The 26,453-nt window shown below is 40.0% G+C and overlaps 1 protein-coding gene across 5 annotated transcripts in view; it reads left to right on the forward strand.

Moving 5' to 3' along the window:
- Positions 1 to 26,453, forward strand: part of GALNT4 (polypeptide N-acetylgalactosaminyltransferase 4) — a 400,871-nt gene that overhangs the window by 346,377 nt on the left and 28,041 nt on the right. For 3 of the 5 annotated variants that reach the window (XM_029589960.1, XM_029589962.1, XM_029589959.1), the window contains exon 11: positions 10,012 to 10,593. The exons of 1 other annotated variant lie outside the window; for it this stretch is intronic. In XM_029589960.1, the coding sequence (XP_029445820.1) occupies positions 10,012 to 10,158 (147 nt within the window). In that variant the 3' untranslated portion in view covers positions 10,159 to 10,593. Of the gene's footprint in view, positions 1 to 10,011; positions 10,595 to 26,453 lie in introns of those variants that run through there. One more of the 5 variants, XM_029589961.1, reaches the window with a different exon arrangement.

Consider the following 26,453-nt stretch of genomic DNA (forward strand, 5'->3'; position numbering starts at 1 on the left):
GGTGTTTTGTCAGTGTCTTTATTGCAGTATTGCTTATCTCTTTTATAGGTGATAGCGGCTATGGTTGTGCACTGCAGTGGAAAGATGGTACAACAAGGCACATACCAGCACTAGGACTGTCATCGAGCGGACATTTGTCAAGCTTAAAGAACGATTCAGATGCTTGGACCGGTCAGGTGATGCGCTCTAGTACAGTCCCGAAAAGGTTGCATGCATTGTTATGGCTTGCTGCATGCTACATAATCTCGCTTTGGGCTGGAAGTGGAGGTCCCTGAAAACTTGCCCCCAGATCCACCTCTACAACCAACTGCAGAAATAGACAACACAGTGCAAGGCTCAGAGGTTTGCCGAAGGGTCATTGCAGAGTATTTCTCATGTAGATTCTTAGAGGTCTTACAAATAACCCCTCTCCTCTGTCAAAGATATTTTGAATAATCTAAATCCATTCTTTTGTGTTTTCTATTTCAGGAGTTGAAATTGGAGTCTGAGAGAGGCACTGAAGGATGTTCCAGAATGTTCTGTTATCTTTAGTTTTCTGATTTCTTTTTAATGAATAAATTACATTTCTACAGCTGAGTGTATCTGTGGATTAATGTTCCTTTACATTCTCACTAACCAGTGCCCTTTCAGAGATGCCCTGTAGTTGGATGTCCTGAACTTTGATGTCCATGAGGAGACGCATTGACGGACGCTTAAGTCTGAGGTATCTCTTAAAGGCACCGGATTTGGATTGCCCATCACAGGTTGTTGGGATGCCCAAATCTGGCGCCTTTAAGAAACGTCCTGGACATCGACATCCATGAGGAGCCGCATCGACGGACGCTTAAGACCGGGGCGTCTCTTAAAGGCACCAGATTTGGGCCACCGGTCTCAGGTTGTTCGGATGTCCAAATCTGGTGCCTTTAAGAGACGCCTTGGACTTGGACATCTTTTATCTTCCTCACACGCAGTTCCTTGTGCACATGTGTTACGACGTCCATCCCCCATGGCCACGCCCAGACATCTATTTTGTGTGGAACCATTGGCAGCATGCCTCACGGCTGCCAAACTTCACAAATAGTGATGTGCGCCTATTGGCGCAAATGATTATTGAAGATGAAAGGTGCCTCTTCTTTCACCCTTGGCGCCGGCAGAACCATGAAAGGGCAGATGCTGCCTGGCTAGCACTCAGGGTGAGATACAATGCCCAAGCCTCTTTCCCCAGAGAGGTGAGTATGGGTGAGGCCTAGAGCAGGGTATTAAAGAAGGAAATGCAGCTTGGACCTTATAGGAGATTTACAATATTGACACAAAAATGCTAAAAATAGCTTGAATTGTGGAATGGGTGAGAGGTGCAGGCCCTGCATCATTTTCTCAATATAGTAATGTTTGTATTTTTAATTCCTGCCACCAGGTAGAGGCATTGAAAAAGAGGACTAGGCATCTAAGATGGGAGGAAAAGGCGTGGCCCGTGGCCCCTCCATGCCAGACATGGGCAGCCGGATGGTGAGTATATTAGGAATCACACCCGATTATTCAACCCCAAAAATTGAGAAAGTAGCAATTAATGGGCGTTCTAGTCCATTAAATTCTATTTGCTCCATAAAACTCTTATTGGTTTTGTGAGTAGAGATAATAAATCTCAACAGATTGGCATGCCTATTGGAAACAGAATTAGGTTTATTTATATCTGTTGTGTAAAATCGATGCATCTGACCACTTCCTTTCCTTCTGCCCTTCCTCCGTCTTTCTTTTCCCCAACAATTTGGTGTTTATTATTTCAGACACCTCCGGCTCAGAGGAGGAGGAAGAAGAAGGTGAACTACCACCTTCATCGCCAACATGCCACCACTGCTGTCACCACCACCTCCAACACCACCTCAGCCCGAGACATCGCTGCCCCTGCCCATTTCCTGCCCCGTGTCCCTGCTGGACGAGGAGGTAGTCATTATTGACGATAAGCTCTTCATTAATGCTCCATCTGCGGCCTGCTATCTGCAAAAGCAAGAGGCTGCATCCGAGGACGTGCCTTTTCAAGAAGGAAGGCCTTCTTCAGTTGAGGCATGCCTGGATGCTGTGCTCGAACTGCTCGGTCAGCTGGACCTCAGGATGGACATAATGCATGGGCTCCTGGTGTATGTGGGGGGCAACTGGTAGAAGGCCAGCAGCAGATGACTGAGCTTCTGTCATCTATAGCAGGAGTTCAATCACTGATGGTCCTGTCCCAGTCCTGGCCCCAGCCAAGTGGGCCCCCACCGCCCCACCAGTGATGCTCCTCCTTGGCCCCCAGGGACACCAGCACTATGCCTGTCCTCTATCCCAACCCCACCTTGGTTTTTTTGTGTATATATATAATTATATAATTATATATATGTTAATAATTATAAAGATTGCTAAGTTTGTTGCTTGTCCTGTTGTCTCTCCAACTATTACGACCAGCACCAGATTCCAGTGCAGTCCCTATAATGTGCAAGGGCAAAAATACGATGGAGTGGGAAGAGGTAAGAGGAGAGGATAATGAAAATGGTTATTCCATGGTCAAGTGGGGATTGGGAAGGGAAGTAGATGAAGATACCAGGCGAGGGGTAGGGGTGTCTAGGTAGCGATGTCTAGGAGTTGGGGGGGAAGGAAAAAAGGGAAGAAAATTGAAAATGGGAAAGGGGGCATTCTTCTAACATAAAGTGGCTCCTTGAGAGTTTGTGCCACTATTTCCTATGTTTTTCTTCGCAGGCTTCCCATGCTTGGGGAAAAACTTGATCTTAGCTGAATAAAACATATGAAGGTATAAAACAGACAACTTTAAAACATTGGAATAATGAGAGACATTGCATCCTTTATAAAACACACTGATCAGGCAACTCACTACAACAGTGATAGTGGTCACCCCGCGGGTCAAATAATAACAGTAACAGTCACATTGTCAGTTCAGATTACAAGTGCAATAGTAGAACAATAGACTAGTATGAGAGGGTACTTAATGGATACGATGCGTATTTCCTGTGTCACGGCTTAAGGTTACCCTGAGCCATATTTCACGAGGTCTATTGCTTATTACGATGAGTGAGATAATCAAATTTGCAGATGACACAAAATTGTTCAGAGTAGTTAAATCACAAGCAGATTGTGATAAATTGCAGGAAGACGTTGTGAGACTGGAAAATTGGGCATCCAAATGGCAGATGAAATTTAATGTGGATAAATGCAAGGTGATGCATATAGGGAAAAATAACCCATGCTATAATTACACAATGTTGGGTTCCATATTAGGTGCTACAACCCAAGAAAGAGATCTAGGTGTCATAGTGGATAACACATTGAAATCGTCGGTGCAGTGTGCTGCGGCAGTCAAAAAAGCAAACAGAATGTTGGGAATTATTAGAAAAGGAATGATGAATAAAATGGAAAATGTCATAATGCCTCTGTATCGCTCCATGGTGAGACCGCACCTTGAATACTGTGTACAATTCTGGTCGCCGCATCTCAAAAAAGATATAATTGCGATGGAGAAGGTACAGAGAAGGGCTACCAAAATGATAAGGGGAATGGAACAACTCCCCTATGAGGAAAGACTAAAGAGGTTAGGACTTTTCAGCTTGGAGAAGAGACGACTGAGGGGGATATGATAGAGGTGTTTAAAATCATGAGAGGTCTAGAACGGGTAGATGTGAATCGGTTATTTACTCTTTCGGATAGTAGAAAGACTAGGGGGCACTCCATGAAGTTAGCATGGGGCACATTTAAAACTAATTGGAGAAAGTTCTTTTTTACTCAACGCCCAATTAAACTCTGGAATTTGTTGCCAGAGAATGTGGTTCGTGCAGTTAGTATAGCTGTGTTTAAAAAAGGATTGGATAAGTTCTTGGAGGAGAAGTCCATTACCTGCTATTAATTAAGTTGACTTAGAAAATAGCCACTGCTATTACTAGCAACAGTAACATGGAATAGACTTAGTTTTTGGGTACTTGCCAGATTCTTATGGCCTGGATTGGCCACTGTTGGAAACAGGATGCTGGGCTTGATGGACCCTTGGTCTGACCCGGTATGGCATGTTCTTATGTTCTTATGTAAGACCTGACTCTGTTCAGTGCACTTTTAGAATTAAAAACATCTATTGTAAACATGTCAACTATTTTGACTACAACACAGACCCAAATTCAAAAACTGGACCCTATCGTGACTCAGCATACAGAGAAATTAGAGGGATTACAAGAGCAAGTTACCCAAATCCAGTCAATTCAGACTGGGTTAATGCAGGTTGAAAATTCTAACACATTTAAAATTGAAATGTTAGAGAACCAAGCAAGATATAAGAATTTGAGAGTGGTGAATTTCCCACGAGTTAAAATGATTTCAGCTTTGGAACAGTTTAAGAAATTTTTGTTGGAAAACCTATTAATTCCTCTAAGTGCGATTCCACCTATTGAGAAGATCTTTTATATCAATACTGGGAAACAGATAGGAAAAGTGTTACAGAATATAGAAATACAAGCTCAAGATTTGGAAAATTTAACTGACTTTTTTAGAACAGTCCATGGAAGAACAGATTGAATTTAGAGGGACGCTCTGTGTTCGATTTTTGTTTCCATCTGATAGAGATATTATCTTGAGGACATTTTTGCGAAATAGAGAGAAACTTTATCTCGGAGGAAAAGTGTGGATTTATCCGGACATTGTTCGCGATACACAATTACGTAGGAAAAAATTTCTACAAATGTCGCAGGAAGCTAAAAACCTGGAGCCTACATGGTAGTTAGGTACCCGAGTAAATGTATACTTAAAATTAATAGTCAGAGATATGTTTATTTTGACCCACAAGATTTGCGCAGATTTCTTGATACTTATATTCCTCCAAATAAAGCTACTGAAACTCCACGGGAGCAAGAGTAAAAATAAGTAACCTTTTATTATGATTCTATTGTAATTTCCTTTATGCTCCTAAATTAGAATCTTGGATCCATATTTCTTTATAACAGGGTTGTATAATCCATGGAGAGTTCTTTTGAAAGTATTATGTTAAGTTGATTTGTGATTATAGAATCTATTAATGGCTAGCAATTTTGCTATCTATGTATAAGTTGAAAATTAATAAATAAATAAAAAAAAAAAAAGGATTGGATAAGTTCTTGGAGGAGAAGTCCATTACCTGCTATTAAGTTCACTTAGAGAATAGCCACTGCCATTAGCAATGGTTACATGGAATAGACTTAGTTTTTGGGTACTTGCCAGGTTCTTATGGCCTGGATTGGCCACTGTTGGAAACAGGATGCTGGGCTTGATGGACCCTTGGTCTGACCCAGTATGGCATTTTCTTATGTTCTTATGTAAGACCTGACTCTGTTCAGTGGCATTAAGGGAAAGTAGAAATGCAGACCATGTGTCCATGTACTTCTTATATTTAGCAGGTGTCAATTGCTTGGCAGTGAGATACTCAAATATAGCCGTACGGTGCAATTTTACTCACCAAGAAGTCAGTATGGGGACTACGTCCGTTTAAATATTGGAAAATTTGAAAATAAAGTACTAAAAAAAACCCACACTGAACTATTTTATCGGAAAAACTAAGAAATAGAGAAGTGTCACTGTGGGTTTGGTGACCTGAAGGCTTTAGATAAGTCCTGCATGACCACGATCAGTTGGCCCACCAAAGAGGTCATATTGGTCATGAATTCAGCGTTATGTTATATGCCAAACACGCTTATGGCGCTTCTCCACGGTCACAAGAATACTGTACTTAGATTTTGTAGAAAGTATAATTTTTTATTGAGCAATATAAATATTCTTGGGAACTGCTTGATGCCAGTTATCTGACAAACTGACCAACCAGTATCTCGTCTGTCTACATAAACTGATCCTTCTTTTATAGGTAAAATACAATACAGTACTAGGTCAGAAATTCTCAAGTTGCATGACCACCTGGAGTATCATTTACATAGATTGTCATGTCAACATCATGATAAATTATCCCTAAATTACCTGATCAGTTCTCCAAGTTGGGGCCCATTTACCATCACTCTTTAGATAATCCTTCGTTCTGTTAAAATCTTGCTGCTAAGGGCAATCTTTATATTGTAGGCTGTGTTTACAGATGCCCCTGTAATCGACATTCTAGCCTGAGGTTCTGACCATTGCCTTCTGCTCTTGCGACCCTATAATTAGACATCACAAAATGTTGCCAGCTTCAAATGTTGTCCAGGTGACCTTGGAATTCCTCCAGATCAGGCTCAGTAGGGTATTTAAAGTTGACATAGCCAGAAAGGCTAAGATAGCAAAGGATTCTGGGTCAGTTGCCGTCTCCATGTTGATCTCAAGCTCAGGCACACATATCATTTCCCTCTTGTGCCACTTACAAATGGCCATAGTGGCACACCCAAGTACCAGAGGTGAGGACAGAACAGTAAGAACTGGTCATGGCAAATGGGCTAAAATGTGTAGGCTAACAACTAACCTTTAGTGTATATGGTGTGTACAGAGTAGTGCATGAATCCCTCTAGATCCCTAATAATGTAAGTGATACTCATAGATAGACATGCATTCTCTAGTTAACAAATAATAGCATTGTGACTAAGTTTCACTAGATGTCTGTTAGCTCTATTGTTGAGCTGCAAGTATAACTGCATTATAAAGAAGAGAAAACATATAATAGCAAGACCACATATGTTACCTTTCAGAGTCAAGTAATCACATAATAATGTTGTAACAAGTATAAAGATAGGAAAAACAAAGAGAAACCATTATGGAAAGTATTATTTTTCTCATATAATATCATTTATACTGGGCGAGTCTCTGCAAGGAGTACAGTCTCATAATGAGAGGCAGAGACAGGAGTGGAAAGGTATAAAACAAAAGAGGAAGAAGTGCAAATATATGATAAAAAAGAAAAAGAGCATTGAAAACAACAACAACCAAGGATAAGAATTGCAAAAATAGCAAACAGGGATATATGCAATGTACATAACCAGGAGAGTGAAGGAAACCAGGAAAATAAAGAGGAAAATCAAGAGTCAGCAGAAGTATTCACACCACCTTGTGCATACATAATGGTGGGACAGGTTACAAAGGTGTTGAAAAACATAAGACATGAGGGGGGAAACCGACAGTCACTCAGCAGTGCATGGTTCGGAGAAATGTATCCTTGAAGGATACTAATGAAACAGGAGAGTTAGGGCATCCCAACAGAGAGGTTCCAATAAAAGCAAACGTAGTCCATGTGCCTATATGTAAAAAATCACCTGAGCTAAAGATTTCCAAATTATCCTTAATAACTGAAAAGCAGGTTGTTAATACAAACAAAAAACACACTTTGAAATGTCTGTATGCCAATGCCAGACGTCTAAGAAGTAAGATGGGAGAGTTAGAGTGTATAGCAGTAAATGACGAGAAAATTCCATCATGTCAATAACTCCCTGCATCTAATAATCCCTATATACACTATTACTAATCTGTATAATGTTTCCACTTTACTATAAGGTAACATACAATAGTCAAAACCACAAACAACTTAGGTGCTCAGACATTACATAAAAACATATTTCACCGAACTGACTACATAAATTCATTCATTTGATTCTTCAGTTGTAATTACACATAAATAACACAGAAAGACAGACAACAATTAACAAATAATTGAGCTAAAAAATTAGATCAAAAAGTATTTGGATTGATCCAAAATAAAACAAAAGTCAGAATTAAAATAGATCTGTTTAAAAATGAAAAGAAATCAAACTGTGAAAAAAACATCATCTTCAAGCATTACATCCCACATGGCAGAGAAGGCTTTATGTTGTCAACCTGGAAAAATATAAAATCTGGCATATAACAAAATTAATGTAATGGTTAAAGTGAAACTAAACATTCTGATATGTCTTAATTCAGCAAATAGCGGTCATAAAGCTACTCTCTCGTCTCTATTGTTATGCCTCTAGGAGGCACTACCACAATTTATGGTGTGATAGCTGCTCTCCATCTGCAGATACAAAAACTCCTCTTGTTCCATTTCCTAAAGTGATAATGTATAAGAGAGAAAACATAATCTAAATCAGCATATATGGTTAAATTATATTGCAAATTATTGCTACAAACATGACAGACCTATCAGTAAACTGTAGCATGGAGTCCTGTATTTCTGAATTTTTAAATTGGAATCTCATTGAGTAAAGGCAAAACTGAAATATATCTGTTATCATTAGGATATGACATAATCAACACATACTTTAGCATTGATAATATGTATATAATTTCTTTCTCTTTTTTCTCTGTTTAATTAAATCTATTTTCTTCTCTTACACAAAACCATACCATAACTCACTTCATCCACTAAAGTACCCTGAACCTCAAACAATTTAAAGTGTAGTAAACTTATGTTCAAGCAAACAAAAACTCTTCCAAAAGGAGAGCTCCTTCAATTCATTTTAAAATCCTTAAACCTTATATGAATCTAATAAGATGTCTGAGGAATAGTTTATATTAGTGCTTTATAATATGAAATTAATCAAAACAAATTGTTGCTGAATAGGGTAACAATAAAGGCTCTACTCCCTTCTTCAGAATGATTTTTGTGTAGCTCTTCATACTTAAAATAACCAAATGGATGCATTTTAACTCTCACCGAAATAAAGCATCTTTCCTACTCAGGTTTTTTTTTTCTGCTGCAAAGAGGAGTGAATTCCTGAGGGTGGGGGCTACTCCTACTGCTACAGTAAAACAAACTTTCTTACCACAGAAGCAGCACTAAAGCTGACCCATGTTGATCTCAAGCTCAGGCACACATAACAGTTATCACACTGCATTTTCTGGAGAACCAAGTGGACTGCAGTCCACCCCTCGGCAAAAGTAGTGTTTTGAACCTGCTGCTGTGTAATCAGGTCGGTCACAATGTTGTTGGCCAGCTCATCCAGGCAAATAATGGACATGCCAATCACTTCCTTCTGCTGCTGTACTGGAGCCCTGTAGTCTCCACTGACTGTGTTTCCAGGGTGTCCTCCTGCAGGGTTAGTGTTAACTCTTCCTCAGACAGGCTGTCCTCAGGCTGGCTGTCCTCTCGGTGGGAGGGTGTTCATCCAAAATGTCCGGGAGCATGAATTCCAGTGTGGAAGAATAGTCTGAATCTCCATCCACACCATCTTCCACATTCTGAGTGGTCACATGGTTCAATGGTACAGCTGCAGGAAAGGATAAGATGGTGAATAATTAGTTATGTTGATCACCCAAGCACTAGAAAAAGAAATAAACAATGCAAACACGGTAGTCAGTTTGAAAACCCTACCTTCTGGTCGCCCTGAGTCGCACCTGTTGGATGTGGACACTCCATCCACCGCCTCTGGGTGCAGAGTTGACAGGATCAGCTCTTCCAGGGGAGTGTTAAGCACCATGTCTTTTTGGCTTTTAGTGGCCAAAAAAGAACTTAGGCTAACTTTACAACCATAACAAACCCAAGTATATCAATATACACCACTATGTCAGCGTGTAAACAACAATGCAAAAAGAATCATAGGTAAAGACCTATCACGCTGATGTTAATGAGAATTTTTAATTTATTTTTAAAATATACTAGTCCGTTTTTGTATATGGTTTATAACTTCAATTTAATGCACCTACTTAATGTGAAATATGTTTCAATGAAATAAACTCTATAAAGTGGAGTAGTGAAATATTAAATATTGAATATTAAAAGGAGTTAGAGGAAAGTTTCATACATAAGTGTAGGTGCCCCCGCACCACTACTTTGTGGTGTATATAATCATAAACTCTCCTCCTCCTCCCGTGTGAATTTTTTTTGTATATATAGTCAAGCGAAATTTTTTTCTTCTTTTACTCTTCTTTATGGTATCATAACCTAGAGACTCTGCCGAGGCGAAAGGGTGGGTAAACTTTCAATGCAAACAATGCATAATAAGGCTTAACAAGCATTAATGCTAGGTAAATCGGTAAAATGAAAATCAGACTTCCCCGTTTGATGTTGGTGTAAAATGTCCGTCTGCTGATAACGGTCCCGACACGAACTATCCGTGTTTCAGATGTCGAATCTTTCCTCAGGGGTGTGCAAATGAATGCTGGACAACCAACTGCTGGGGTCTGAACTTCTCCGCATCGTGGAATTCGATGTTGGCCTCTAATGGATGTTACTCCATACCCGCCTGCGGTCAGGTAGTCTGTAGGTATGCTGTGACCCCTTTTATATGAGACGCTGGAAGTGAAATTAACCAATGGAATTAAAAAAAAGAGCATAAGCACTCATCCACCAAAGTACGAGCCTTTTCAACAGCGGTGCCAACCATCTGGAATGCTATGCCCCCCGACCTTAGACAAGAACCCTGTCTACTGATGTTCAGAAAAAAACTCAAGACTTGGCTATTTCAACAAGCCTTCCCTTGATCTGGGACCTCCCCAGCTACAGTAACACTTCAAGGCCCTCTAGTCGATGCACCCCACTTCTGATACTATACATGACTTGATATTGTTTAGTTCCGAGTTACCTCTGCCACTGGCTCCTCTTCTTCCCAGTTCAAGTACTCCTGTTTTATTGTAACTTTACGCTATCTTTGTTTATGCTAACGTTATTTCCCCCTTGTTCCTTGTAAACCGATATGATATGATCTGTATCATGAATGTTGGTATAAAAAAGCTCTAACTAAATAAATAAATAAATAAATAAATAAATGTCATTTTTTAGGACGCTTATGGCCAGGGAGACAAGAACATTTAGATTTTCAGTGTAAAACATAATCTTTTATTGAACAATATAAGTATTCTCGGGAGATGCGGATGCCATGCCTCTGACAACCTGTCCACCAGCATCTCATCGTATACAGGAAGTGATCCTTCTTTTATAGATAACATACAATACTGTGGATGCTTCTAGACTTGCATGACTGCCCAAAGAATCATTTACATAGGTTGTCATATCAACAGCATGACGTGACTATCTCTGAACTGCCCTGATTAGTTTTCCCAGGCATGGCCCATTTGCCCTCACTCTCGAGATAGTCCTTTATTCTGTTAAAATCTTACTGGTCAAGATAATTAACACATCTTTGGCTGTGTTGATAAAAACTCCTGAGAATGGTGCCTGAAGCTCCCGCCGTTGGTTTCTTCTTTGTGACCCAATGAATAGGCCTCACCTTTCTGGTGCCAGCTTGTCTGCCTTTATAGATATCCAGGGAAATTCTGCAAGTTATGCTCAGAAAGTCACATAGAGTTCATTCAGCCCAGGTAGGCTAAAGAAAAGCAGAGGATTCTGGGGATTTCCTTCTCCATATTGGTTTTCTGTTCAGGCCCACTCATCATTTCCCTCTTGTGCCACTTACAAATGGCAAAAGTGTCACACCCAAGACAGAACCGTGAGAAGTGATTATGGCAAATGGACTGAAGTATGTAGCCTAACAACTAACCTTGTGTGTGTGTTGTGATCCCTCTAGATCCCTACTAAAGTAAATGAAACTCATAGATAGCCACGCACTCTTTAAGTAACAAATAGCAGTATGACTGAGTGTCACTAGGTATCCATTAGCTTTATAATTGAGCTATAAGGATACCTGCATTATAAAAAGGACCTAATTTATAAAAGCAAGACCACATATGTTATCTTTCAGAGTCAAGTAATTACATAATAGTGGTGTAATTTGTAAAGATAAGAAGAACAAAGAGAGACTAGTATGAAAGTATTATGTTTCTCATATAATACTAGGTATACGGGGCAAGTCTATGCAAGGAGTACTGTTATTGTAAACAACTACCCAGGATAATATTCATTAAAATGGCAGGCAGGGATATAATCAATGCACGTTACCAGAAAAGTGAAGGAAGCCAAGAAAATAGAGGAAAACCAAGAATCAGCAGAAGGCCTCATACTGTGTTATGCATACATAATGTGGGACAAGTTATAAAAGTGTTGCAAAGCATAAGACATGTTCTGGTCATAGGCAGAAGTGGGCCTAGATGAGCAGAAGTTTCACACTACCAGAGCACATCTGTGAGAGGTTGTGAATAAACTCTAAGTAACTGATAGGTAGTGTTACAGGAATAGATGCCCAAAAAGGTATATAGGGAAAAATAGAAGGGGCTCACTAAATTCAGTATATTGGGTACAGAAAAATACTTGTGCAGAAGCAGCAATAGGGCAGAATTTACCTCAAGGGAATATTTGATTTATACCAAGACATATCACACTGTGAAGCGGCCAGCAGTGGGAGAGGGTGATTGGTTAGTGTGATCAGATTAGCTTTCATAGATAAAAGTAAAAGAAAACATATCAAATAATCATCTCACTGACTCAGCAAGTAAATGCATATACTCATTATAAGGTATAGGACTGGATAATGCTACAAAATGCTGGAACTGTAAGGCTACTAAAGACTGCCTCAATTCAGACTGTATCATTAACTTAAAATCTAAATAGTGGCATTTTTAAATGCGTACATAACTAAAATATTGACTAGGTGTATCATTTCATATTTTTTTGTTAATTCAATCAGTTATCACATATGAAATAAATATTCATATAAAATGAAAGGTGCACGATGACTTCTGTGCAAAGGATGGGATGATTTCTGAAATCAGTAACAGGTGACGTATGCAGTTCTCTCAGCTGGGTAGATTTCTGACATCAGTATTAGATGTATATGTTATTAAAGCCTAATATAAGAGCAAAACAAATTCAAATTAATCAATGAGACAAATTCCGTCCCTACATCTGCATAATAATCCTTCTTTATTATTAGGTAACATGCAATAATCAGGACCACAAACAACTTAAATGCTCAGACATCACACAGACACATGCATTTCACAAAACTGACACAAATTAATTCCTTGTATTCTTCAGGTGTCATGACACACACAACACAAAAAGACAGATAACAATTAACACATTTGAGCTCAAAAAGTATTTGGATCGATCCAGAATAAAACAAAAATCAAAATTAAAATGATCTATTTAAAAATGAAAAAATCAAACTGAGGAAAAATATTATCTTCATGCTTTACAGCTTAAATGGCAAAGAAGGTGTTTTCTTTTTCAATCTGGAAAGATATAAAATCTGGCATACAATAAAGTAAGGTAATAGTTAAAGTGTATTTACAGCATCACTGAAATTAACATTCTGATATACCTTAATTCAGCAAATAGCAGTGAAACGAATTTCTTGTTTCTTTTGTTATGCAACTGGGAGGCACTACCACAAGGTGTGAGTGAGCTGTTCTCCATCTGGGATTTAAAATCCTTTGTGTTCCTTTTCTTAAGGTGATAATGTTAGTGCTTTGTAATTCAAAGATTGAAAATCTGTCACCTATGTTAATGGGTCATACAATGCACGGTCAATACTTGTATCCTCAACTCCTAGCTTAATTCCTAAAAATGAAACCTGGGACAATTTTGTACTTTGTTAGAATTTATTTTATTTCCTTTCTATGCTGTTTATAAAAGTAGTTCTGTAGCGTGCATTGCACACAGACCCTGTAAATTCTGTACTTAATGGATCGTGTAGATAATTACAGATGCACCAGCTGGAAGTCTGAAGGTCTTGGGACAAGGTTTAAAAAAATTAGAAGGGCTTCAACTGAATGTCCACTGAATCTATACTCTGCACTTTGCCATAAGGGTCTTGTTCAGTTGCCCATACTGAAACAGGCACCTATAGAAACTGTTCTTGTCTGTATGTGAAATTAACAAACTGTCTGCACTACTTTGGAGACTGGTGCAAAAGAAAACTCTATTTCCAGGGCTTGTAACAAATCCCTGCCTAACAAATTTACTGGACAATCTGGTGCATATAAAAACTGACTTGTTACTTCTTTTCATTATAACTGTATACTAGTCTTAGCATGTGTTCTCCTGCTCCTGCCCTCATTTGCACCACTCCTAGCAGACATTATGTATAACCATTCCCTGCTCTATATCTCTAAATCTCGGGAAATCTTCCTGGTCTGCCTTTCCCACTAATTCTGTTATATGGGGGATTTCTTTCAGGGTTTGCTCTATATTTATGTGCAAAATGAATATCCACATTCAATACCTGTGCTCCTGTCAGGATCAAAATTAGCTCCTTATGAAGGGCTAAACATCTCTGCTGTTTATTCTTCTAATACTTCCCATCCTTCTAGATTACTGCACCTATTAATTCTGGGAATACCAAGCATCACTTCCACTGGTTCCATATTCCACATCATCGAAAACCCATTTACCCCTGATACTTTCTCAGCAACTATTCTATCTAGAAACACTTTTCCCTCTTTCTGCTTATGTAATTCCTCCATCTGCCTAGAATATAATTTAATTGGGAGTTTAGTTAAATCTTCAGCTCCTTTACTCTTTTCTCTAGCATACAATGACAAATATTGAGAAACATTTCTAGCCACAGCTTATGATCCAGCCTTGGTCACAAAGAACAAAGTGTCTGTAGATTTGGAACCCACATGCTAGTACATAAGCTGTGCACTGTTGTGCATAGGCCAATAAGACCATTGTAATATCAAATTTAAACATTTAAAGCGTAACAGACAATACCAGCTGGGTGTACCCAGCTACTATTTCCCCACAGATTCATGCAGCTGCTGCACTGTTTGTAATCTTGCTACCCTTTGTGCTCTAGTTTCTACACATTCCTTAACTGCTAATTAACAAGCTTGTTTAGTAATCTCTTGTGCTGCAAAGTCTGCAATTGGAAGAGAGATGATACTCCTATTCCATTTTCTTAGGTGTTCATTAAGAGATGAAAATATATAATATGAATCAGTGAAAAATGTCAGGGGAACCAGAACACAATTCATGAATATCTACATAATTCTGCTCCCTGTGCAGACATTTCTGATGGTAGTGAGAACTGTTCACATCTAAGCACTTGGTCTGCAGAATTATACTGAACAGCAGCAAATCCTGGGTTTGATTTTGTACAGGACCCATCTGTAAACCAAAAATCTCCTTCTGCTAGGGATTCATTAGATATAGCAACCTTATCAGGTAGGGGCAGCCCAGTTATTCCATATGGGAATTGGGAGTGCTCCCTCTAGAAGGTACTGAAGAAAATTACATTTGGAATGACTTGTAATTGTCTAATAGGATACTATAGAAGCCAATAATATGGCTGAATATTTACCAAGTCTCGTAGTGGTAAAAGAGATGTGGGCATTCCCTAAAAGTATTCTAACTTCATGGGAAGTATGTAAAACAATTAAAATCCCTGGTACATGTGCTTGCAATTTACAGATAGCTTCGGCACATGCCACAACCCTTAATTCAATCTGAAAACCCCTATTCTATCACACCAAAGTACCAGAGAAATAAGCCATGGTGTTATATTGTCATGCTGAGAAGCAGCCACTGCCTATCCTTCAGACCCATGATATACCCACAAATCAATCTCATAACTTAAATCAACAAGAGCCAAACTAGGTGCATTCAATACCGACTGTACTAGATCCTGTATAATTTCTGAGTCTTCTGCAATTAATGTCAATTTATTTTCACTAGCAGGGCTGCCTTTAAGATGCCTAAGTAATTTGACCTAGCTGACTACAAGCATGCAGCAAGCTGGATATAAGCACTACGGTCACCTGAAAAGATAGCAATTCAGAGCAGTCATAACAGGAGCATAGGGTGGGGGCATCTTACTCCATTCAGTATCATCAGAAACAGAATCTCTTTGCCTATACCATAAATAAAAGACTTGCAAATGTTTATCTAACAACTGTCCTTTTACATACCTAAACCAATTTAATGAGAGGGTTGGTTTCCATGAGCTTTCCTATTATTTACTAGATGACTCCCTGGCACCACAAAAAACTGAATGAAAAATGCAATATATCTCCTATGACTGCTCTCTAAAATCTTTTAAGTTTAGTGTTTGCAAACCCAATATCTTATGAGCTTCTACCCAAATTCAGTGTTAGCCAGCCAGAGAAAGCTGACGAAACCAAACTGTCTGAAAGAATCTACTAAATTAAATTCACTTACTGTCCACAACTTTAATTCCTCAATAGTCTGTTTATACCTTTTAAACAAAAGCCAGTCAGGTAAACCAGTTCTCCCCCACTGTGTCCTACTACGCATCCTGGAGCTTTACCCTTTCACCTTCTCTTTACCTGCCAACCCAGTTAACTCTCCAGCTCCCAGTGCCCTTTCAAGTGCTGAAACTGCCATAACAATCAGACATAAATAAAAAACCAGAGTGCAAACTATACTTTCCCTCCCTTTTTTTTTTTTTATGTTCCTTTAATAATCCCTCAGCCTCACAAGCAGGGCAAGGGCTTACAACCATAGGCTAACTGGTACTATTGTTAAATCTCCTTGTATAGTTTTTCTAGAACACAGTTATTAACAAATAGACAAATAATTCACAATCACTCTTAATAAGTACTCCTTGTGGCCTGTGCACAGTGTGGAGCTGATTTCTCTTTGTGGAGCTGAATTCTCATTGTGGCTAAGTATTCTTGCTTATTACTTATAAGTATTGTAGAAGGCTTCTGTGAATAATTCCTGTCTGTGTTTTCATTTCTTTATAGTAAGATATTATTCTAGTAAATTAATTTGCTGTTTGGTTGCTCTGCTATAGAGTTAAGATTTAAAACAAAAAAAAAACACTCCAGCTTTTAATCTGATAAAAGCTATTCCTCATTTGGAGTTAGCTAGTACAAATAATCTGTTTAAATATTAATATTGGGGCATAAAGACTGTTTAAAAAATTTACAAAAAAGGACAAACAAACTTCTAGAAGTGACCTGTCCTATCTGGATTGGGTGTGGTTGTCTCAGAACTTGGGGGAGGTAAACTTAGAGAAGCAGGAGAACCACAGTGGCCAGTGCACAGTGTGGAGCTGAATTCTCTTTGTGGCTAAGTATTCTTGCTTATTACTTATAAGTATTGTAGAAGGCTTAAGAACATACGAACATAAGAAATTGCCATGCTGGGTCAGACCAAGGGTCCATCATGCCCAGCATCCTGTTTCCAACAGAGGCCAAAACCAGTCCACAAGAACCTGGCAATTACCCAAACACTAAGAAGAACCCATGCTACTGACGCAATTAATAGCAGTGGCTATTCCCTAAGTATAATTAATTAATAGCCATTAATGGACTTCTCCTCCAAGAACTTATCCAATCCTTTTTTGAACCCAGCTACACTAACTGCACTAACCACCTCCTCTGGCAACAAATTCCAGAGCTTTATTGTGCGTTGAGTGAAAAAGAACTCTCTCCAATTAGTCTTAAATGTGTTACTTGCTAACTTCATGGAATTCCCCCTAGTTCTTCTACTATTCGAAAGTGTAAATAACGGAGTCAGATCTACTCGTTCAAGACCTCTCATGATCCCAAAGACCTCCATCATATCCCCCCTCAGCTGTTGCCTCTCCAAGCCAAACAGCCCCAACCTCTTCAGCCTTTCCTCACAGGGGAGCTGCTCCATCCCCTCTATCACCTTGGTCGCCCCTCTCTATGGCAACCACATCTTCCTTGAGATGCGGCAACCAGAACTGCACACAGTATTCAACGTGCGGTCCCAACACGGAGTGATACAGAGGCACTATGACACCCTCCGTTCCATTAACCATTCCCTTCCTAACAATTCCCAACATTCTATTTGCTTTTTTGACTGCTGCAGCACACTGAGCCGACGACTTCAAAGTATTATCCACTATGATGCCTAGATCTTTTTCCTGGGTGGTAGCTCCCAATATGGAACCCAACATCGTGCAACTACAGCAAGGGCTATCTTTCCCCATATGCAACACCCTGCACCCGTCCACATCAAATTTCATCCGCCACTTGCATGCCCAATCCTCCAGTCTCGCAAGGTCCTCCCGCAATGCATCACAGTCTGCCTGTGATTCAACTACTCTGAACAACCTTGTATCATCCGCAAATCCGACAACCTCACTCGTCACATTCCTTTCCAGATCATTTATATATACAGTGAAAAGCACCGGTCCAAGTACAGATCCCTGAGGCACTCCACTGTCCACCCTCCTCCACTGAGAAAACTGACCACTCAATCCTACTCTCTGTTTCCTGTCCCTTAACCAGTTTGCAATCCATGAAAGGACATCGCCACCTATCCCATGACTTTTTACTTTTCCTAGAAGCCTCTCATGAGGGACTTTGTCAAATACCTTCTGAAAATCCAAATACACTACATCTACCGGTTCACCTTTATCCACATGTTTATTAACCCCTTCAAAAAGATGAAGCAGATTTGTTAGGCAAGACTTCCCTTGGGTAAATCCATGTTGACTGTGTCCCATTAAATCATGTCTTTCTATATGCTCTACGATTTTGATCTTGAGAATAGTTTCCACTATTTTTCCCGGCACTGAAGTCAGGCTCACTGGTCTCTAGTTACCGGGATCGCCCCTGGAGCCTTTTTTAAATATTGGGGTTACATTGGCCACCCTCCAGTCTTCAGGTACAATGGATGATTTTAATGATAGGTTACAAATTTTAACTAATAGATCAGAAATTTCATTTTTTAGTTCCTTCAGAACCCTAGGATGCATCCAATCCGGTCCAGGTGATTTGCTACTCTTTAGTTTGTCAATCTGGCCTACTACATCTTCCATGTTCACAGTGATTTCGTTCAGTTCGTCTGAGTCATCACCCCTGAAAACCATCTTTGGAACTGGTATCTCCCCAACATCCTCATTAGTAAACACGGAGGCAAAGAATTCATTTAGTCTTTCTGCAATGGCCTTATCTTCCCTAAGAGCCCCTTTAACCCCTCTGTCATCTAATGGTCCAACCGACTCCTTCACAGGTTTCTTGCTTTGGATATATTTTTAAACGTTTTTATTATGAGTTTTTGCCTCTATGGCCAACTTCATTTCAAATTCTCTCTTCGCCTGTCTTATCAATGTTTTACACTTACCTTGACAATGCTTATGTTTTATCCTATTTTCTTCAGATGGATCCTTCTTCCAATTTTTGAAGGATGTTTTTTTTGGCTAAAATAGCCTCTTTCACCTCACCTTTTAACCATGACGGTAATCGTTTTGCCTTCCTTCCACCTTTCTTAATGCGCAGAATACATATGATTGCGCCTCTAGGATTGTATTTTTAAACAATGTCCAAGCCTGTTGAACACTTTTAACCTTTGCAGCTGCACCTTTCAGTTTTTTTCTAACTATTTTCCTCATTTTATCAAAGTTTCCCTTTTTAAAATTTAGTGTTAGAGCTGCAGATTTACTAATTGTCCCCCTTCCAGTTACTAGTTTAAATTTGATCATGTTATGATCACTGTTGCCAAGTGGCCCCACCACCGTTACTTCTTTCACCAAATCTTGCGTTCCACTAAGAATTAAATCTAAAATAGCTCCCTCTCTTGTTGGTTCCTGAACCAATTGTTCCATGAAGCAATCATTTATTACATCCAGGAACTTTATGTCTCTAGCAAGTCCTGATGTTACATTTACCCAGTCAATATTGGGGTAATTGAAATCCCCCATTATTATTGCACTGCAAATTGATTTGCTTCCCTGATTTCTCGTAGCATTTCATCATCTGTCTGACCATTTTGTCCAGGTGGACGGTAGTATACTCCTATCACTATACTCTTACCCAACACACATGGGATTTCTACCCATATAGATTCTACTGAGCATTTACTCTCTTGTATGATCTTTATCCTGTTGGACTCTATACCCTCCCGGACATAAAGTGCCACACCCCCACCAAGTTGATCCTCCCTATCATTGCAATATAATTTGTACCCTGATATAGCACTGTCCCATTGTTTATCCTCCTTCCACCAAGTCTCTGTGATGCCAATTATGTCAATCTCATCATTTGCTGCTATACACTCTAACTCTCCCATCTTATTTCTTAGACTTCTGGCATTGGCATACAGACATTTCAAAGTGTGGTTTTTGCTTGTTTTAACAATCTGCTTTTCAGTTGTTTGGGATAATTCGGAAATCATTAGCTTTGGTGATTTTTTACATATAGGCATATGAACGATGTTTGCTTTTGATGGAACCTCTCTGTTGGGATGCCCTAACTCTCCTGTTTCATTAGTATCCTTCAAGGATACATTTCTCTGAACCATGCACTGCTGAATGACTGTCGGCTTTCCCCCTTGTTCTAGTTTAAAAGCTGCTCTATCTCCTTTTTGAAAGTTAGTGTCAGCAGGCTTCTGTGAATAATTCCTGTCTGTGTTTTCATTTCTTTATAGTAAGATATTATTCTAGTAAATTAATTTGCTGTTTGGTTGCTCTGCTATAGAGTTAAGATTTAAAACAAAAAAAAAAAACTCTCCAGCTTTTAATCTGATAAAATATATTCCTCATTTGGAGTTAACTGGCACAAACAATCTGTTTAAATATTAATATTGGGGCATAAAGACTGTTTAAAAAATTTACAAAAAAGGACAAACAAACTTCTAGAAGTGACTATCTGGATTGGGTGTGGCTGTCTCAGAACTTAGGGGAGGTAAACTTAGAGAAGCAGGAGAACCATTGTGGTCAGTGCACAGTGTGGAGCTGATTTCTCTTTGCGGAGCTGATTTCTTTTTGTGGAGCTGAATTCTCTTGTGGAGCTGAATTCTCATTGTGGCTAAGTATTCTTGCTTATTACTTATAAGTATTGTAGAAGGCTTCTGTGAATAATTCCTGTCTTTGTTTTCATTTCTTTATAGTAAGATATTATTCTAGTAAATTAATTTGCTGTTTGGTTGCTCTGCTATAGATTTAAGATTTAAAACAAAAAAAAAAAAACACTCCAGCTTTTAATCTGATAAAATCTATTCCTCATTTGGAGTTAGCTGGCTCAAATAATCTGTTTAAATATTAATATTGGGGCATAAAGACTGTTTAAAAAATTTACAAAAAAGGACAAACAAACTTCTAGAAGTGACCTGTCCTATCTGGATTGGGTGTGGCTGTCTCAGAACTTGGGGGAGGTAAACTTAGAGAAGCAGGAGAACCATTGTGGCCAGTGCAGTGTGGAGCCAGGGAGCACTAAATATTCTTGTGTCCAGCTAAGTAAAGGTTTAACTTAGTTAAACTTACTAAGCCAATAAGGAGGAGGATCTTATTAAAATCCATTGCAGATACAGAGTCTTGAGAACATCTGTGACCAAGGGTTAACTGTTTAACTCCCTCCTAATTGGTTAGCTTTCTTGATTTCTCTTAGCATATCATCTGTCTGACCATTTTGTCCAGGTGGATGGTAGTATACTCCTATCACTATACTCTTGCCCAACACACATGGAATTTCTACCCATATAGATTCTACTGAGCATTTAGTCTCTTGATTGATCTTTATCCTGTTGGACTCTATACCCTCCCGGACATAAAGTGCCACACCCCCACCAAGTAGATCCTCCCTATCATTGCGATATAATTTGTATCCTGATATAGCACTGTCCCATTGGTTATCCTCCTTCCACCAGGTCTCTGTGATGCTAATTAGGTCAAATCTTATCATTTACTGGTATACATTCTATCTCTCCCATCTTACTTCTTAGACTTCTAGCATTGGCATACAGACATTTCAAAGTGTGTTTTTTCTTTGTATTAACAACCTGTTTTTCAGTTCATAGAGATAATTTGGAAATCCTTAGCTCAGGTGATTTTTTACATATAGGCACATGGACTACGTTTGCTTTTATTGGAACTTCTCTGTTGGGATGCCCTAACTCTCCTGTTTCATTAGTATCCTTCAAGGATACATTTCTCCGAACCATGCACTGCTGAGTGACTGTCGGGTTTCCCCCTTGTTCTAGTTTAAAAGTGCTCTATCAATACCTCTTAATCCAGATGTAACCTCAGTTTTTGAAGTCTTCACTCCTATAGAAATAACCGCCAGTTCTTATTTACTTAACCCTATTCTGTAAACGTAAACTTTTCATGAAGACTGTAATCTGTAAGCACCTGTATTTATTATAAGAATTTGTATTTTCTATTTATATTTATTATTTAGCTATTAACATTGTTCTGTTACCACTCGGTACTATTTCTCTCCTTTACCTCAAACTCTAATTTCCTACTAAGTTAGCCATGTTATTTATACCCAATCGTTGGATGTAATTGTATATTTGTTTAATTGTTCAATCTGTTTGATGTAATTTTCTGTTCCTTGTTCTGTGTAAACCGAAGTGGTATGCACTAGTGCATGAACTCCGGTATATAAAAGCCTTTAAATAAATAAATAAATAAATATCTCCTTTTTAAAAGTTAGTGCCAGCATCTTGGTTCCACTCTGGTTAAGGTGGAGCCCATCCTTTCGCAAAGTCTACCCCTTCCCCAAAAGTTTCCCCAGTTCCTTACAAAATGGAATCCCTCTTCCCTGCACCATCGTCTCTTTTGAATAATAGAAGAATTAGGGGGCACTCCATGAAGATAGCAAGTAGCAAATTTAAAACTAATCGGAGAAAGTTATTTTTCACTCAATGCACAATTAAACTCTGGAATTTGTTGCCAAAGGATGTGGTTAGTGCAGTTAGTGTAGCTGGTTTAAAAAAGGTTTGGAAAAGTTCATGGAGAAGTCCATTAACTTCTATCAATCAGGTTTTCTTAGAGAATAGCCACTGCTATTACTGTCATCAGTAGTATGGGATTTACTTAGTGTTTGGGTACTTACCACTTGTAGTTTGGATTGGCCACTGTTGGAAACAGGATGTTGGGCTTGATGGACCCTTGGTCTGACCCAGTATGGCAATTTCTTATGTTCTTATGACAAAAACACAGGCCTCCCAGAGAACATGGACAGAGAGAGAAAGGCCTTCCAGAGAGCATAGACAAAAAAAGAGATATGATAGGAAGGAAAAGACACGGGCCTCCCAGAGAATATGGACAGACAGAAAAACAGACTTTCATAGGAAGGAGAAAAACACAGGCCTCCCAGAGGAAGGACAAAAGACACAGGCCTCCCAGAGAGCATGGACAGACAGAAAACGAGACTAACCTAGGAAGGACAAAGACACAGGCCTCCCAGAGAGCCTGGACAGAGAGAGAAAGGCCTCCCAGTAAGCATGGAGAGATAAGAAAAAGGGACTCAAAGGAACATAAGACAGACAATCATTGGAATTACAGTGGCTTCCCTGGAAGCAGGAAAAAAGCGGGCTTTAATGGCACCAAAATCCAACCCTTTGGCATACAAGAACTGGGCATCCTTTTTAAAAAAAAAAAAAGGCTTGTTTAAGGCGTCCTTTAATGGCTATTGTACTGACCCACAAGGCCTGGGCCTGAGATCGACATACAAGAGATGGGCATCGTTCATTCAAGGATGTTCAAAAACTGGATAAGAATGTTGGTGCCTGGAGGCCTCCTGCCCATTCATAGGTAAAAATGGACATCCAGGAAAGGGAAACCTATATAAAAGTATACACAAATGGGTTTTTTAAAATTAAATTACGATTTCTGGGTATCCGCCTGCCCATCATTCATAGCTTAAAATGGACATCCAGGAATCGGACGTCCATAAAAAAAGACCCAGTTTGTAGATGTTCTACCGATAGACATCTGATAATTGAGTGTCGAAAACTCATTCATGGATCAACGTCCGAGACTTGGACATTGCTAAATTGATTTCCGGGGGCCGGAATGCAAGGAAGTTAGATAAGAATGTATGATGAATGGGCAGCCTCCGGGCACTAATATTCCTATCTAACTTTTTTCAGTATCCTTGCATTCCAGCCCCCAGAAATCAATTTAGCAACACCCAAGTCTTGGACATTGGTCCTTGAAGGTGTTATCGATGCTTAATCATCAGACATTGATCGATGTTCTACCAATGATCTACAAACAGGGTCTTTTTTATGGACGTCCGATTCCTGGATGTCCATTTTAAACTATGAATGGTGGGCAGGTGACACCCAGGAATCGGACGTCCATAAAAAAGACCCCGTTTGTGGACGCTTTCAAGAACGTCTAATTACTCCTCCACACCGACAAAAGTAAAATATAACATTAAAAAAACACAAATAAGCAGAAAGCAACCACCTCTTACCTTTTGAAAATGAAATTGATGCAGAAATCGTGTGAATTCAAGGGACCAGTTTGCACCAGTCTATGGCCAGTACAGGTCCAATTGAACTCAGCACAAAAAGAAAGTTTGCCTCGTGGCAGCGATTTATATACCCTGCAGATAGAATTATGACGCGCATGCTGACGTCACATTGGGTAAGCAAAGCTGGTCTCAAATATTGCTTTTTTAGTTAAAATATCGTTAATTTTTTAGTTGAAAAATGTTATTGTATTACAGTTGACAAAAGCCTTTTTGACAGGCATATGCAGACACAGATCGCACTTGCGATGCAATATTGGACGTCCAATGCAATAAAATGTATGGTGCTATGAACGCTCTGTTTTGAACTAGGCATGCCTTTTTCATGTGCTTTTCATTTTTGATTCATTTAAATATTGCATCCGGGTTACCAAAGACAAATTATGCATACATTAAAAATGCGCGCATTCCTAATGAATACATTTTCTAGGTGTGTCTTTTATTGTATCAGCCCCCTTGTTAGGTGCAGGAGTCCTTCACAAAGGAGAGAGAGAGCCTCTTTATAGGCCAATTTTACAATGGACACCTCTGACTGTGTCTGTTACAACACCCCCCTAACCCTCATCCCGAATCAATGTGCTGTTAGGAATGGGGACCCTTGAGCCTCTTCGGGAGGCGGTACGGGTGGAGAAGACCCTACTGGAGCTTCACCTATACCAGCCCTCGTTCCTCGCAGGTTGAGCCCTTGGGTGCCAGGGCTGGCAGGACTTAGGCAGAGATCTCTCAAGGCGTGGAAGCAGAGGGAGAGGCTGAAGCGGTGTCAGGCAGAAGTCAAGGCAGGCGGCAGACAGGTGGAACCAGGAACAGGCCAGAGGTCAGGACGGACAGCTAATAAGCAGAAACGGAGATCAAGCAGAGTCAGATAACCAAGCAGAGGTCGGGCAGGCAGAGGTCAATCAGAGTCAGGCAGGCCGGGTCAGAGCCAGAAGATTAATCTGAAGGGACATGGAGCAGGAACGCTGGAGTCAGGAATCAGGAACAGGAAGCAACTGGAAATGGATCAGGAATCAGGAACAGGAAGTAAGGCAGGAATGCTGGGTCAGGCAGGAATCAGGAATGTAGTACTCACACTTAAGACTGAACTGGACCCGTTACTGAGGCAAAATGCTAGTGGCAGGGCAGGGTATATATAAACCCCCGTCTGACGTCAACTTTGTGGGCCGCAGGGAACTTTCCTGCCGTAGGCCCTTTAAATTTACAGCAGCGGCGCGCATGCCTAGGGGGGCCGGATGCGGAGCTCGGCATAGCGTGCAGGGACGCGGCGAGAACAGGCCACTGTAGTGGCGGTCAGCGGTGGCTGTGAGGAGCGGCAATGGAGGGGAGCTGGAGTGGGTCGCCTGCCAGCGGAGATAAGGGGACCCGGCCGTGGCCTTACACGGCCAGGGATCCTAACATGTGCTCCCTTACAATGGGCCATATATATAGATATCAGAATGATCCTATAAAGAGGCTCTTTTTCTCTCTCCCTCTCTCTCCCCTGTGATGTTCTCCTAACTCCTGCACCTAACAAGGAGCAGTAACAAATTGGTGCGCACATGTTACGTGCGTCAGCTGAAGAAAATTAGAGGCTACGCATGTTAGTGCTGGCTCCACCTCTGGAATACCCAAGCTTTTTCTGGGTGTGCATACATCAATGTACATGCACCCTTCCCACTATTTAAAATTTGTGTAGCTTCTACTTGGGCCACTTACATGCGTAAATGGCCGTTTTTTTATTATTTATTTATTTAGAAACTTTTATATACCGGTATTAGTGGGGACATCATACCGGTTCACATAACAACTGAAAGATTGGAAAATACATTTCAACAAGGGGGGATGTAACTGGGAGAGGGTAGAACATAGAGGCAGTAGGAAGGACAGGGAAAACAAGAAAATCATAACCAAAACAATTTACAATTTACAATGAATGTCTCCTTAATATAAGGAGAGGGAGTCACCTGAATGGGGAGACTATGAGGGGGGAGTGGAAGGAATTATTCTGTGTAGGCATGGTTGAACAGGAGAGTTTTTAGTTTCTTTTTGAATTTAACTGCACAAGGTTCAAGTCGCATGTGGACAGGTAGGGAGTTCCAGAGAGCCGGACCGGCAATAGATATGGCACGGTCGCGGGTGGAGGAGAGATGAGCCAATTTCAAGGATTGGACATGTAGGGTGCCTTTGTTGGTGGATCTGGTGGCTCGGGTGGACAGGGGGGCAGTGAAAGGGAGGTCGAGCCAGTTGGAGTTATGGGTGTGAATGGACTTGTGAATTATGGTCAAAGTTTTGTAGTGTATACGGGACATTATGGGAAGCCAATGTAGATCCTTGAGGATAGGGGTTATATGGTCATGTTTGCGTGTGTTAGTAATGAGTCTTGCAGTAGCATTTTGCAGAAGTTGGAGGGGTTTTATAGAAGACATTGGGAGCCCTAAGAGAAGGGCATTACAGTAATCTAGTTTGGAGGTGAGGGTGGCTTGGATCACTGTGCGGAGGTCATGGGCATAGAG

This window comes from Rhinatrema bivittatum, chromosome 2, assembly GCF_901001135.1.
Source record: "Rhinatrema bivittatum chromosome 2, aRhiBiv1.1, whole genome shotgun sequence".
Classification (NCBI taxonomy): Eukaryota; Metazoa; Chordata; class Amphibia; order Gymnophiona; family Rhinatrematidae; genus Rhinatrema; species Rhinatrema bivittatum.